Raw genomic sequence first — 16342 nt, 5'->3', positions numbered from 1 at the left:
TAAGAAGGACAAAGGTAAAAACAGAGTGACCAATTAGGAGGTTATGTAGTGATCTAGGAGTTAGATAGAGGTGACAGTGGCCAGGACTAGGGTGAAAAGAAGTGGTCAGATCCAGGATATGTATTTGAATACAGAACCAAAAGGACTTCCTCACTGAGTGGATGTGAGATGTGAGAGAAAGAAGGGAGCCAAGGATGACCCCAAGTTTTTAATCTGAGCTGCTGGAAAGATGGAAGTTGCTATCAATAATGAGATGGGGAAGGCTATGGAGTATATATTTTTAGGAAAATCTAAAGTTTAGTTTTAGAGATGACTATTAGACATCTAGTGAAGAATGAAGAAGTCAAATGTTCAGATACAAAATTCTGTTTAGTATAGTCCTTTGAAGAATATACAATATTTTATTTAGCCATTCCTCTACTGATGAATATTTAAGTGGTTTCCAATTTTTTACTCTTACAAAAAATGCTGCATAATATCCCTGGTCTTTCTCTAGAATATCCAGTTCCAAATACAACTGTTACGTCACAGAGGACATGAGATACCGCCAAATTATTCTTCAAACTGGCTGCACCAATATGTGTGTCATTTTCCCTACAACCTCACCAATACTTGGTACTGATGAGCAAAAAATAGTATTTTGTCCTGTTTCGTATTTCCCTCATCTTTTCACATATTTTGATTTCTATGAATAATTCTTTTTATATCTTGCCCATCTTTCTATCAGGTTTTAAAAATTATTATTGATCTGCAGAAACTCTTTACATATAGACTCAACATTAATCTTTGTTATATGCATTTCAAACACCTTAACTTTGTTTATGGTGGTCTTCTGCATACTCTGGTTTTTAATTTTGATGCAGTCAAATTTATATTTTTTCTTCATGATTTATGACAAGATTTTTGTGTCTTGTAAGAAAGGCCTACCCTACTGTGAGGACATTAAGAGCTTCCTATATTTTCTTTCAATACTTTAGAGTCTCATTATTGATGCTGAGATAAAAATCCACCTGGGACTTATTTTGGGATATGGTGTGGGGTGAAATTTGATTTTCTCCCATATGTAGAACCAATGGTCCCAAACCATTTCACTTACTGAAAAGTTCACCATTTCTCCACTGATATATGGTGCCTACTCAATCATACACAAGTTCTCAAATAAACCTGGATCTTCTAATCTTTCCATTGATCTGGCTCTGTCCTCATACTACACTGTTTAAATTACACTAAGCCTTGACATCTGGTAGGAATAATTCCTCTGTTTCATTTATCTTCAAAACTATCTTAGGCATGCATTTATCTTTACTCTCTCAAATGAATTTTAGAACCATTTTGTCAAGTTTCCAGAAAAACTCTCTTGGATTCTGATTCTATATCCTCCTGGATATAATGTAATCAGAATTTGTTAAATTTATAGATTAATTTGGGAGAACTGACATGTTTATAATTTCAAGACTTCTCTATGAACATAGTATCTTTTTCCACTTATTCAGGTCTTTTATGTTCTTCAATGAAGTTTTATATTTTTCTTCATAAAAGGTTTATATGTTTTTTAAAGTTTTATTGGTAGGTACTTTATAGTCTTCTTGCTTCTGAGAATAGTATCTTTCTTAAAAATTATATTTTCTATTTATTACCAGGATAAAGGGATATCATTGATTTTTCTGTAATGATTTTCTATCAAGATTGCTGACCTCTATAAATACATGGTGAACTCAGTGTCTTGGGTCTTCTACGTAGAGAACTGTGATGGTTAACTTTATGCACCAACTTGACTGGACTAAGGGATGCCCAGATAGCTGGCAAAACATTATTTCTGGGTGTATCTGTGAGGGTGTCTCTTGAAGAGATTAGCATTTGAGTCAGTAGACTAAGTAAAGAAGATCGCCCTCACCAATGCAGGTGCGCATCGTCCAACGCCGTGAGGGCTTGAATAGAACATGAGGTGGAAGAAGGGCAAGTCCGCTCTCTCTGCTTGAGCTAAGACATTCATCTCACACCCCTGGACACTGGCGCTCCTGGTTCTTGGGTTTTCAGAATCAGATAGGGACTTACATCATCGTCTCCCCTTCTCCCCCCATTCTCAGACCTTGGGACTCAGACTGAATTATACTCAGGCTTTCCTGGTTCTCCAGCTTGCAGACAGCAGATCATGGGACTTCTCAGCCTCCATAACCGTGAGAGCCAATTCCTATAATAAATCTCCTCTCATTGATCTCTCTACATATCCTATTGGTTCTATTTCTCTGAAGAACCCTGACTAATACAACTGTCAGTCATCCCAATGGGTGATTTATAGTTCAATTTTCAATTAAGTTTAGAACATTTCCAACATCTTTATAGTTTGGGACACAGTGGGGAAAAATCCTTTTTAATGACTCACCAAACAATGTAAGACTATGGACCTTCTTATATCATCGCTATGAGGGTATCTCAGGCAAAACTGATCCTCTTTATGTGTTCTTACATGCCAGAAGAGGCCTCAATTCTAAATTCAAATTCCTGACATCATTGTTTGGGGTTAAAGGGATGGAATGAGGAGATATCACTTTTTTCCTCAAAGCGTTGGATATACTTGTTTTAAAACGTTAAACTAATAACAGCATTCAAAAACTATTCTGACAGATAACCAGGGATTATAAGCCTCCTGATGGAAGTAAGCATCACCACTTATAAAGTATTTCTTCTTAAGCAAATTCAAACCTCAGTCTGAAGTTCTGGTTCATAGGAAATAGAGGGGACAGAGGAACACACAGGATACAATCAGCAAAACCAAAACTGTAAAAACTCTATAGGGCAAATAATCTGTTATCTTCAAAAAATAAACTACAAGGAAAAGTAAAAGAGAGAGAGGGAGATTCTATAGGTAAAAAGAAACTTAAGAGATATATCAACCAATTGTAATCTAACTGAATCCAAACTGCTTTAAAAAACCACTTATGAGATAATCCAGGAAATTTGATAACTGACTAGATATTTAATGATATTAATGAATTGTTATTAATATTTTTAGGTATGATAATGTGTAATTTTTTTACAAAAAGAATTCCTACATTCTAGAGAATACATAATGAAATATTTACAAATGAAATGATATGATGTCTGAGACTTGCTTCACAATTCACAATATATATAAGCAAGTAAGTGGGATTAGGGAAATAACACAGAAGAAACGACATTCACCGTACATGGAGTTTAACTAATAAGTTTGAAATTTTCCCTAATAAAAAGTTTTGGAGGGAAAAATTATTTCTAAAATTATAACCTCTTGGGCCGGCCCCGTGGCTTAGCGGTTAAGTGCGCGCGCTCCGCTGCTGGCGGCCAGGGTTCGGATCCCGGGCGCGCACTGACGCACCGCTTCTCTGGCCATGCTGAGGCCGCGTCCCACATACAGCAACTAGAAGGCTGTGCAACTATGACATACAACTATCTACTGGGGCTTTGGGGGAAAAATAAATAAAATTATTTAAAATTATAACCTCTAAAACTTATAAAAACTTGTGACGTTTTTGTTTGGTTATTTTAGGAAGTAAGGGAAAAAACAGAAAGGAAACCCAAAATGATATATTAATCACAAATATACATAGGTTTATGTATAACATTACTAAAATATTATACTCTGTTTTTAAGTGTTGGTAATTTTTCTCATAAATAATTTTTCCCCCATCTCTTTGACAATCACTCTCGCTGTTCAGATGTAATTCTAATAATGCTCTCCAATCTAATATTAGAACTAACAGGTTAAATATTTCGATTATAAAGGAATCCAAAACATGGAAAGGGAACTATATACAAGTAAGTAAGATATTCAGCGTAGTGTTGCTGTGATCAATAGGTAAATGGGTAATTAAAACGTATCCACTAACCAGGATTTTGGAAAGCCACTAAAAATGTAAAGACTTTATAACAATATTTTCTAATCTTTATAAAATTTGAAATCTTAACACATGTGTTAAGTGTGTAATACAGTACATGTGTAATGCAGGTTTAATGTTCATTAAAATGCTATGTAGGGGGTCGGCCTGGTGGTGTAGTCGTTAAGTTCACATGCTCTGCTTCGGCGGCCCAGGGTTCGCGGGTTCAGATTCCAGGTGCGGACCTAGGCACCACTCATCAAGCCACACTGTGGCAGCGTCCCACATACAAAATAGAGGAAGATGGGCAAGGATGTTAGCTCAGCAACAATCTTCCTCACCAAAAAGAGGAAGATTGGCAACAGATGTTAGCTCAGGGACAATCTTCCTCAAAAAAAAAAAAAAATGCTATGTGGGATAAAGTAAAATACAAATAACTTTTATGCATATTACAACAATAGCTACATTAAAAACATACATAAGTACAACTATTAAAAGGAAATATAGAAAAGGAATTTTAGGTGAGCATGCTGGGAAAGATTTTTTTCCCTCTATGAAATATTTTTCATAATTATATGCTTTTATTTTTAAAAATAAATTTAATATTTTACAAAGTACACAACAGAGAACATCTAGTAACATTAAAGAAATTTAATCTTTTAACCTTCAAATGTAAAATATTATCATTTCAACACGCCATCGGAAAAATTATTAATGAGATATTTTACATTCCTTTTTCCTAATAGTCTTTGAAATCCAGTGTGTATTTTACACTTACGTAACATCTCAAATCAGACTAGCCACATTTTAAGTGCTCAAGAGCCATATGTAGGCTTTTGTACTATAACCGGACAGTGCATGTCTAGACAGCATGAACTTTAGTATTCATACATTCAGTAAGTATTACACTTCTACTGTATGCCAGCGTCGTTCTAGGAATATAATTGTGAAGAAAACAGGCGAAGTATCTGCTCTGGTGGAGGTTACATTCTAGACACAGGCAGACATAAGTGAGCAAACATTTAAGATTTCCAATAGTGATTGAATTTTTAAATAAAGATGCTACCTTCACCCTAATCTTATGTTTCATAGCAGTGCATTTTAATATCAGGTTACAGGATTATTATACTTACTTCATAAATATGAAACCTGAGGCCTACATAATGATATACCATTTCAAACCTATCAGATTTGCAAAAAACCAAAGGTGAGGACTTTGACCTAGATGTAGGAAGAGGTGATCTCTTATATACTGCTAATGAAATCGTAATCTGATAAAACCACTTTGAGAACCATTTGACTAACCCAGTCAAGGTAAAAATGCACATACCCTATGATCTAGCAATTCTACTGCTGGGCACATACACACCTTACTTTAACTCTCACTTATAAGTATCCCTAAACACCAGTACAGAAACTTAAAATCTAGAAGAACTTTCTGCCGCACATTCTGGTAATCTAGATATTCTTTTCGTATTAAACAAAGACCAAAGGTTTTCTAACCACTTAATTGTACTAACACATTATGACTGGAGTCATTCTGTAGGGAAAATGCCTTTCTTGCTCAGAGACGCCATACACCCGTCACAGTGTGTCCAGTGAGGTACAGAACAGGAAGTGGAATCTATTCTGTAGCTTTGACAATAATTTCCAAGAAGAGAAAAGAAATATATTAAGGAAATAAAAAATAGCCCAACCACTGATTAATGCTAAATAAATGATGCCAATTGTATTGCTTCCCAAGTGGATTCTGATGGTTAGGAATGTTACAGCCTAATAACAGAGAGCCCAAGCCCTGCAGGGGCACATTCTGTGGCACTCAGTGGGCATCAGGATGTCTCACACAGCAAAGGACAGTTACTACCTTCCATGAAATTCACCTAAAATAAGAAAAAAGTCCTTCATATATACAGAAACTTAGTACTGATTTAGTACTTATAAACTGTTAAACTCCTTCTTAACCCACTTGTACTTTCAACTTGGAGTTTCTCTTAGAATTAGGTTTCACTTAATTACTATCACCTCGAAATCTGCTTTGATGTGATCTAAAAGGACTGCTTTTTACGTAGTACTAGTGTTCTAGGATTTATCTACATTAGTTCTCTTCCTAGCCCTCTACTAATTGCATTATTTCTTTTAAAATAAAGAAATTAAAAGACATGCAATATTCTAAGTCGGATCTGATAAACACTGAGCAGAACGGAATAATTACTTTCTGACTCACACATGTTTACTCCTCCAGATTATACTGAAAAAAACTCGCAACAGTACTAACTTGCCCAGCTACACCATAATCACCACGTGATCACTTCAGTTAAATTCTCTAAGAACGAGGGCTGCTTTATTTAAAAAAAAAAAAAGAAAAAGTCAGCTAAGGTTACAAAGAAAACAAATAGGTTTCTACATCATGTGAAGCAAAATTGGCTTGCACCATATGGCTTAACAGTAATGTTCTGGATAAATTATGCTTAACTGCAGGGGGAAAAAACACATTCATGAATAGTTTTTAAAATCTGCCTATAGGTGAAGATAAGCAAGCCAACATTAAGCAAAACTACTATTTTTCAGTGAACTTTACAGTTTCCAGACCACCTTTTCCTATCTCTCTGGGCATTCATTCCCCACTGTAAGCAGTCAATGCTATTTAGTTTTTCTTGCCAACCTCCCCCCATTAAAAAAGGAAGAGATCTATCCCCAGTTATTTATATTATTCACATTTGTGTATATATGATTTCTAATGTTGTATTTTAAATCTCTTATTTTAATTAGAAACATCTCATCCTCGTTTAACATTTTTAAAATATAACCAAACAACTAGAGAGTCTGAATAAAAACCAATCTTTCTGAGAACAGCAAAAAAAACCCCAAAATGGGTAAGGAGTACCATATTTGTTTAAATATATTTTAATTTCAATGGTGTTATTCCTGCCAGGAAAAATCGAGGATAAGCAATAAACAGATTATTTTGGAATTGAGAAAGCTGGGAGGTAAGAAAATCAACCAAATAAAAAACCAATCTTTGTTTCCCTATCCCCAGGGTGTTCTGATGGCCTAGAACAATACATGAGGAGATCTAGTCAACCTACGGCTGACAGACATTCCTGGGAGCTGCTAAGGACATGGCCCACACCTCTTCGCACCAGCTTCTTGCAAATCCCCCAAACGACCCCAACACCGAAACACCTCTGTCCTCTCTTGCCCCTTTCATTTGCCCTCCCTTCCCCACCTGAACACAGGTCCTTCCCTTTTCCTAAACATCTATTAAATTTTGGGGAAGAAAAGAAAATATCTCCTCACCTGTCCCAAGACTCTTAGGGTATGTATGTTATGTGTGTGTGTGTGTATGTACAAATAAATAATCAGGCATAATTTGTACTTTAATTATTATTTCAGGGTATGATTCTATATCACAATTTAACCTCTGCTAATCTAACACATTAGAATTTTCTTTATTATTTCTATGTCTGGTAATAAAGTTTCTATAAAGAAATACATTTCTGAGAAGCTTCTATTTTATTAATAGAAGTATTTTTCTGTATCACATTAACCATTCCTCATTTTCTATCTACTGTTTGGTTTTGATCTCTAAATCAAGGGTCCTCAATCTTTTTTTAAATTCTTAACCTATTTTAAGAATAGAGTGAAAGCTATGAAACTTTCCTGCAGAAAATTGCAAACATACACAAAATTTTGCATAGAGATACAGTTAAAAAATTCTCTGAGGTCCATCCATGAGACCCAGGGTTAAGAATGTCTGCTTCGAGTGAATTTAAGAGCCTTGCACTTGCTCTCGTTAAAATAATTTTGCTAAAAAATGGACATTTATTCGATTTCTAAGATCCTCTATGAGTCCATTAATTTTTTTCTGAGTATCTATAAACTAAAATTTCTTCTATTTATTGGTTAAAAAAGAAAAACAAGGTCTACCATAATAGAATGCCTATATAATTTAATGTTTTCTCCCTTGACTCAGTTCTTTCTGGGTATGCTGTGCTACGAAGATCTTCATATATCCAATGCAGATACAATCCACATGTATCCAAAACATATATCCAACAGCCATGTATTCCTGGCTTGGACACTAAAACTAAACTTCATTTATATATTACAATTAAAAAACTTACTGAAGGCTAGATATAGGAGAAATTCTTCCAGGCCTAGCACACTGCCTTGTCTTAGTCAGCGCTCAATAAATTAACTAAAATGGACAACATATATGGAATGGAGTCAGAATAGTCATCAAGAATTACTTTCCTACCTTACACATGAACTTCATAATTGGCAATGTAAGTCACACAGCAGAATCAACTGTAATTTTATAGTTATCCCTCACACACCAAAAACCCCAACTGTAATATTTAAGTTTAAAAATTTAAGTTTCAAATTATTCCAACTCTGTACTTATATTTAAAACTCTGATGATTTACACATATGAAAATATGCTACCTATTTACCATCAATGGGTATGTAATTTGAGTAGTTTTCTTCTTGAATTGAGGGCTTTTGTGGCAATTGTGATCTTCCTTGGTACCAACTGCTGACTTTGTAACTTAGTTGCCATGAGTTGAGATCTTTGACCAGGAAATAGAGCAAAGATAAATGGCTTGTAAAGTGATCAAATCTATCCAGGCCTTATTAGCATCATGCTTTGATATAAAAACCTACACATATTTACACGAAACTCTTTAAAAAAAGAATTCTACACTTAAAAATCGCAAGATGCTAGCACAGAATAGTCAATAAATGTTTTTGCTGTTGTTTACACAAATGACATAGGCATATTAAAACATTAAAAATTTAAAAATGTAAGTCACAGCTAAATTATCAATTTAATCATTTAGAAAATCTTACATGACTTAATGATTTAAAAACAAATTCCATCTATTAATACAAATCTGCTCAACCCAAATGAGTATATATTTATCTGTGATATTTGCCCTTTAAGTTAATTACTTTTACTCAAGAGTGTCAGGCAATCAAGAAATCACAGTGTCTCTAGAATGCCATTTTTAGAGATTTTTATCAGTCAGTGAAATAACTACTCAAATGATATTTTCAAATTAAAAATTCAGCATAAGAATGATTTTGAGTCAATTATTTTCGCTACTGATCAAAAATTTAATATTATTTAATTAAATGTTTATTAAATTAAATGTTTATTAATTAAATACTTACATTAAATGTTTTAATATAAAAACATTCACACTGTCCTGAGATAGTACTTTATGTTGGATATATGCTGAGTACTAACATAGACTTCTTACCTGTAATATACATGTGTGACCGTTGGTTTCCTGTATCCAAGGATCCAGGTTTGAATATCTATGGGTTCAGCTTTGGGATAAGCTATGGTTGTATCTATTATCCACTGGAGGCCTTTTGATTTGCTTTCTAAGAACAAAGAAAAAAACAACTTAAAATTGGATCAATTTTTATATTATTAATAGCAGATAACATAGTACAGGTTACTTGAGGAGTATAAAGCATATTGATATTACTTTTGCTTTAAGAAAACAGGATGAACTTTGGTATTACTGTTCTATATGAAGCACTTAGGATGAAATTAAGCATTTCCTATTATATTACAAATGAATGAATCTCAAACAAATTAACAAATAACAGAGCACTATTATCTACTGGACACGCATCATTCAGTACAGTTATGCACTATCAAGGTGTAATTTATATTTTATCACTCATAAAAACTGGCCTATAAAAAGTCAGAAATCATAAACTGAAAAACAGACCTCAAAACAAAACAAATCCAGTCATGAAATATAACACAATATAATATAAACTCCAAGATTTGTGACACTTGGGAGACATTAATAAATACTAGAATATAAGGAAATAAAATTAAGCATTTTATTGACTCACATGTTCATCAGTTGCTGCTCTTGATTAAAACAAAAGAAAACAGAAAATCTCCTCCCATATTAGCAAGAATTACATACAAACAAAGCAATTAAACCTGCCTGCCCTTAGCAGGTTACAACAGGTAACTACTGTTGTGAGAAGGAATGGGGAAGTTCTGTTTACTTGGGTCCTTTGCACACTGTTTTTATTTCCAGAGTGAAGTACACAGTTGAGCAACAATTGAGAGGGGAATCCCCACAGAGAATGCTGACAGCCAGACTTTAACACGTAATGGTCTATTTTTTGTTTGAAGTTATTAAGAGATCCCTAAAAATATAAAACTTGTTTTCAAACCTAAGTCTAAATATGCATTAGGAATCAATGTTATTTTACTTTTGTATGTCAAATAATTATAAACTGGCCTTAAATTCTTAAAAAATTTTAGACAATATTCTGAAGGGGAAAAAATACTCATAAAAGAAATAAGTAAAAAAAAATTAATTTTTAAATAACATATTGCAGAAAGGAACAGAGTTTATGTAAAGAAACACATTTTAACAAGCTACCAGTGAGGTACATGCTGAAATGTTCAGGAGTAAAGTATACTGATGCCTGCAACTTACTTTAAGATACATAAAAAAACAAAAACCAAGATAGACTAATGGACGGATAGAAGGATGGAGAGATGACAATGCAAATATAGTAAAAGGTTAATTATAGAATCTAGTTAGTCAGCTCATGGATCTCAACTGTAACATCCTTTCGACCTTTATGTACGCTTGAAAATTTTTATAATAAAATGATGGGGAAAAATCACCATAGTTCAGTTTAATATCTATTAAATCATACAATAAACAAACAAAAAAATACTAATCCTTTTAAAGTTAATCAGACTGGGTAAACTATTTAAAAACAGCAGTCTTTATTAATGCAACTAATCCTATCTGGAAGACCTTTGCCTTCAAGCTTTGACTTGGCTGACATTGCCACAATGTCTCTCTAGCAGCGAAGCTATTCTGACCTTTCCTTTCCTATTAAAAGACTGTTTCAATTTGTCTTTTTAATAGATCATGAAAGATTAAGAGAGCCAACTGCCAAGCAGCTGCTTAGGAAAAAAAAAATGACACAAAAACTCAGTGCAATCTCACAGGCATTATTTCTATGTCTGGTCCTTACTGTCGTTTAAAAACACATATTTCTGAGGGCCAATCATTTCTATTTTTATTTTATCTAAAGAACATTAAAAGCAACAGCAAAATGCTACTAAGGAAACAGGACTAGTGAGTTTCTTTCAGCTTTTTAGTTTATAATTTATCACCAAACTTTCAGTGTCCTTAGATAAATTTGTTCAGAACAGTCTTCATGCTGTTGGCATAAATATCTTCCGCAAATCTCCACAATTCACCAGGCTATCTCCAAGATAGTTACATCTTTGAGTGTGGTTTACTTTTTCCCAGCCATAAAAGTAATACAAACTCACTATAAAAAAATTTTCAGAAAAGTATTAAGAAATGGGAAAAAATCATCCATAATGTTACAACTCAGAGAAGCCATCACTGCTAACATTTTGGTATCTTTCCTTTCACTCATTGTCTACTGTCTTATTGTTTACATATTTGAGCTCATATCGTTTTCATAGGAGTTTTATGTTCCTCCCATTCCATGAACATTATAGAGGATATGCATTTTTCCAAGCCAACAAAAACTCTCCATAAACATCATCTGTAATGGCTGTGTTGTATTCTGTTGTATGGATATCTGATAATTACTTATCCGTTTTCCTTTCTGCTATTTCCAATTTTTTGCTATTATAAATAACACTGTGATAACCTTCTTTGCCAGTATTTCAGATTATTTCCTTTTGACGAGTATTATTTGCAATGGAATAACTGAGTCATTTATCAACATTTTCAGGCTCTTAATAAATACTGCCAAACTATATTAAATTTATCCTCTGTATTAAAACAAAAAACATTTTCTAAATTTGATAAATGAAAAAAATATACATCATTACTATTTTCATTTGCATATCTATGATTAGTTTTTCAAATTAGTCACTTCTATCCCTATATCTTTTAACCTATCAATTCCACCTCTAGGAATCTATACCACAGAAATACTTCTTCAAATATGTACAGATATTTACAGAAACGTTTACTGCAGCAATGGGAATGGCCAAGAGTAAGGACAGGGAGGGGAGAGGAAACAAACCTTTGACTTGATGCATTTCTCTATTATTTGAATAAATTATTGTAAGCATGGACTACTTTTGTAAATAGAAACATTTAAAAATTATATTTTCATCTTTTCCCTGATATTATTTCTATTTGACAAAAATTATAAGTATAGAAAAGAATGACAATGTTATCTTCTGGAACTCCAGAAAACCCTTTAATTCCAACACAGGAAAAAAATGCTAAAAACCATTATACCTAATTCTTTAATATCTCCTCCTGCTGGACTTCCATTTTCCTGTCGCGCTACAAGTGCACTCAAAATAATTTTTGTTGCCCCAACCCTTGGCAGAGTGACATGTGTAAGAAATGGCAAGTTATTTTTCTTGGCAAACGTCTGACTCATTTCTCGCCTCTTCCTGAGGAAGCCCCCTTCTGGAAACAAAACAATCCATTTTCGATCTCTGCTCCTGTAATTATTTTCTAGGTGCTTCTTGAGAAAAAGAAGCTGTTGGTCACGATGAGATTTTCCCTAGAAGGTAGACACACATATAATAAGTATAGGTACATTCAAAATTAAATGCCATAAAATTAAATAGAAATAACAGCTTCTAAAATAAAACCCAGTCATAGACTAGATTAGTGATTTTCCCCCACTTACTTCCCCTCTTGACCATAGTGGTGAAAAGAAATTATTAGCACTTGCATAAATAAACCCTTCTTTCTGAAGAAAAAAATTGTTCTAATTGCCCCTGAAAGTTCATCCACTCATCAATTCAGTGTCTATTTACTGAGTGCCTACTATTTGCCAGGCACTGTCCTACACACTGGAGAGAGAAGTAAGTGAGAGACCCTCATGGAGCTCAGTCTAGTGGAGAAGACAGTAAACAGGGAGTGTAAATTCAATCAGTGATATGCATCAGGAAGAAAAGAGTAAGAGGATAGAGACGGTCAACAAAGTCAGGGAAAGCAACTCCGAGGAGGTGAAATTTGAGCAAACAACTGATAATGTGAGGGAACAAGCCACAGGAAGATGAGAGGCAGAGGATTCCAGGTGATGAGAATACAAAGGACAAAGGCTGTGGGGGCCGGCCCGATGGCATAGTGGTTAAGTTTGCACACTCCACTTCGGTGGCCCAGGCTTCGCAGGTTTGGATCCCAGGCACAGACCTACACACTGCTCATCAAGCCATGCTGTGGCAGCGTCCCACATACAAAATAGAGGAAGACTGGCACAGATATTAGCTCAGAGACAATCTTCCTCAAGCAAAAAGAGGACGATTGGCAACAGATGTTAGCTCAAGGCCAATCTTCCTCAGCAAAAAAAAAAAAAAAAAAAGGACAAAGGCCCTGAGGTGGGAACAAGCTTGGCTTGTTCAAAGAAGGCCAGTGTGGGTGAAGTGTTATGAATGAGGAAGACAGCATAGGAGAGGAAACTGCAGAGATAGGAAGAGAAGAGGTAAGAAGAGCCTTGTACTTGGTGAGTGGTTTTGGTGGCGTAGGAAGTCACTGGAAGGTTTTGAACAATATATTTACATTAAAAAAAAAAAAATCTGGGGGCTGGCCCGGTGGTGCAGTGGTTAAATCGGTGCGTTCCGCTCCACTGGCCTGGAGTTTGTGGGTTCGGATCCCAGGCGCAGACCTATGCACCGCTTATCAAGCCATGCTGTGGCAGGTGTCCTACATAAAGTAGAGGAAAATGGGCATGGATGTTAGCCCAGGGCCAGTCTTTCTCAGCAAAAAGAGGAGGATTGGCAACAGACATTAGCTCAGGGCTAGCTAATCTTCCTCACCAAAAAAAAAAAATCATCTGGTTCCAGTGACAAAAAAAACTACCCCGGAGATAAGTTAGGATACTATTGCAGTCATCAAGACAAGGGAGTTTGATGAGATTTGACTATAGTATATTAATGAGAAATGGATACACTTAGGGAAAAATTTGAAAGTAAAGCTAATAGGACATTCTAATGAACTGGATCTTAGTTGTGAGGGAAAGAGAGGAAAGAGGATGACTTGGAGACCTAAAAGAGGAATCCAGAAAAATTTGCAGGAAGGCCCAAACCCACAACTAAATATTACAAAGGTTCTTCCTTTCAGTACGATCAATTCGCTAACAATCTTCCAGTAAACACAATTACAGAAGCTCCCCAAAATAATTTGTATGCTTTCAGTCTTTAGATTAAATTAGTCCAAATGCAAAACAAGTAAGATATTTTCTTAGCTAGTTTACTGAACTGAATTATGATTAAGCATTATTTATTTATTAAGTTCCCAAGACTACATGTAAAATATTTTTAATATTCTTGGAAATATTCTAACTGCGGGCCCTCAAGGACCAGTTCAACTGACCCCATCTTATCAACAGAGTAATTAAGAACTGCCTTTCAGAAAATCTGCAAAGTTATGTGGCCAGGGCATGTGAAAAAGAAGAAATCTTGACCTGAAATGACCTTGGAACCAAAGATCCTCCTTCCCACAGAACCCAAGGACTAGGATACAACCAGACCTTGAAAGTTGGACTCGTATCAGAAGCGAGGGGTCCCTCATTCAGGAAGATCTGGTGGTAAAATTCCTTCCCTATCTCATCAAAAACATTTGGAACCCTATCATAACAGTTTACAACCTCATCATAAATGTTTAAAATCTTACCATAGGGCCGGCCCCGTGGCTTAGCGGTTAAGTACACGCGCTCCGCTACTGGCGGCCCGGGTTCGGATCCCGGGTGCGCACCGACGCACCGCTTCTCTGGCCATGCTGAGGCCGCTCCCACATACAGCAACTAGAAGGATGTGCAACTATGACATACAACTATCTACTGGGGCTTTGGGGGAAAAAAAGGAGGAAGATTGGCAATAGATGTTAGCTCAGAGCCGGTCTTCCTCAGCAAAAAGAGGAGGATTAGCACGGATGTTAGCTCAGGGCTGATCTTCCTCACAAAAACAATAAAATAAAATAAAATAAAATAAAATCTTACCATAAACGTTTGAAGCCCACCAATCAAAACTTGTCCCACCAGTGCCAGCCTGTTCTAACCTCTTAAATTTTGCCCCAAATCCTGAATTGGGTGGACAGATCTGAGGGGACATGCCCCCTTTTCTCCCTGCAGATTGATCTCACAGAATAAAGCTGATCTCTTTTTCCCAACGGCTGATCCCATAATTAATTGGCTTGATTATGTGCACCAGGCAGAGAACCCTGCTTTTGTGCAGTAGCAATATCTTGTCAAAACTGTCTACTAGCAAAGTCTCAAGAGATTTTCTTTAACGTTAATACTTTTTTCTTTCCCCTCCCCCCGGATGTTAAGATTTTTATTACTATCTATCAGGGAAAACAATGTTGCTCTTTAGAAATGAATTTGAACATCTCTCTGATATTTTGAAATACAGTCTTTAAGTAGGTAAAACTTTATGTTGTAATAAAAATGAAAATGTTTTGGAGTACATTATTTTCTACTTTTATCTCCTCAAAGCACATTGATAATTTAGTATAATTTAGCCTCTTCTTGATACCCGAGGACCATATTAGGGTCAATTGTTATCCTACACTAGAAATTCAATAATTTCCTTAGACTCTCATGATGTAAGGGGCTCAGGTAGTTTTCCTCTGGATTCCTAGACTGCTTAGCTTCAATCACTGGTTCTGCTGTCTTTCCCTCCCGCCATACTCTGAGATGTTGCTAGGCTAGGAGCTTCTCTGTGAAGTTGTTCTGATCACTGTTTACTCTGTCTCTGTCTTGTGGCCAGTCCCCATTGCCACTTCCTCCTGAGGTTCCAGTGCATGCTTCTATTCCTTTCTCTGCTCAGAAGAACCAAGGGTGTTTCCAGAACAAACTAGATAATCGCACAGCATGTGAAAAACAAAAGTACGTTCTGTACATAAAACTGTCGGAGTAAAGTATATGTGTTTTGTGACACCTATTTTCATACAGATTAGAGGCTGGTTTTTTGGGGGATTTTTTTGGTGAGGAAGATTGGCCCTAAGCTAACATCTATTGCCAATCTTCCTCTTTTTGCTTAAGCAAAATTGTCTCTGAGCTAACATCTGTGGCAATCTTCCTCTGTTTTATGTGTGTGGGATGCTGCCACAGAATGGCCTGATGAGCAGTGTGTAAATCCGCGCCCAGGATCCAAACCTGCAAACTCCGGGCCACCCAAGCAGAGCAGGCAAACTTAACCACTATTCCACCAGGCCAGACCCAGCTTAGAAGTTTTTCTACACACTTCTAGATTTTTTCTGAATTTGTGGTTCTTAGAAGAGGCTTAATTAGACTCACCAGTTATTCATTAAGTACTTATTATGTGCAAGGTACTGCACAATCCAGGTTGAAGTTGCTAAACATATAAAGACCAGATAAGTGTGCGCTATCATACATAAAAACTCTTGCATATCATACTTCATTATCCATTTTTGAGAAAATAAAGCGTGTGATACTAGTAGCATATCAGGGAAATACTATAA

General features: G+C 35.5%; 1 protein-coding gene across 2 annotated transcripts in view; it reads right to left on the bottom strand.

The window, feature by feature from the left end:
• LPGAT1 (lysophosphatidylglycerol acyltransferase 1) overlaps positions 1-16342 on the bottom strand; it is a 76508-nt gene that overhangs the window by 21806 nt on the left and 38360 nt on the right. For both annotated transcript variants that reach the window (XM_087439412.1, XM_087439408.1), the window contains 2 exons: positions 12143-12416; positions 9119-9245 (listed from right to left, as the gene is read on the bottom strand). In XM_087439412.1, the coding sequence (XP_087295538.1) occupies positions 9119-9245; positions 12143-12416 (401 nt within the window). The remainder of the gene's footprint in view (positions 1-9118; positions 9246-12142; positions 12417-16342) is intronic.

The sequence above is a fragment of the Ceratotherium simum genome, chromosome 2 (genome assembly GCF_057802395.1).
Source record: "Ceratotherium simum simum isolate JZ-2026a chromosome 2, ASM5780239v1, whole genome shotgun sequence".
NCBI lineage: Eukaryota > Metazoa > Chordata > Mammalia > Perissodactyla > Rhinocerotidae > Ceratotherium > Ceratotherium simum.
The sequence above is the reverse complement of the archived record's forward strand: the minus strand, read 5'-3'. Positions and strand labels throughout refer to the sequence as shown.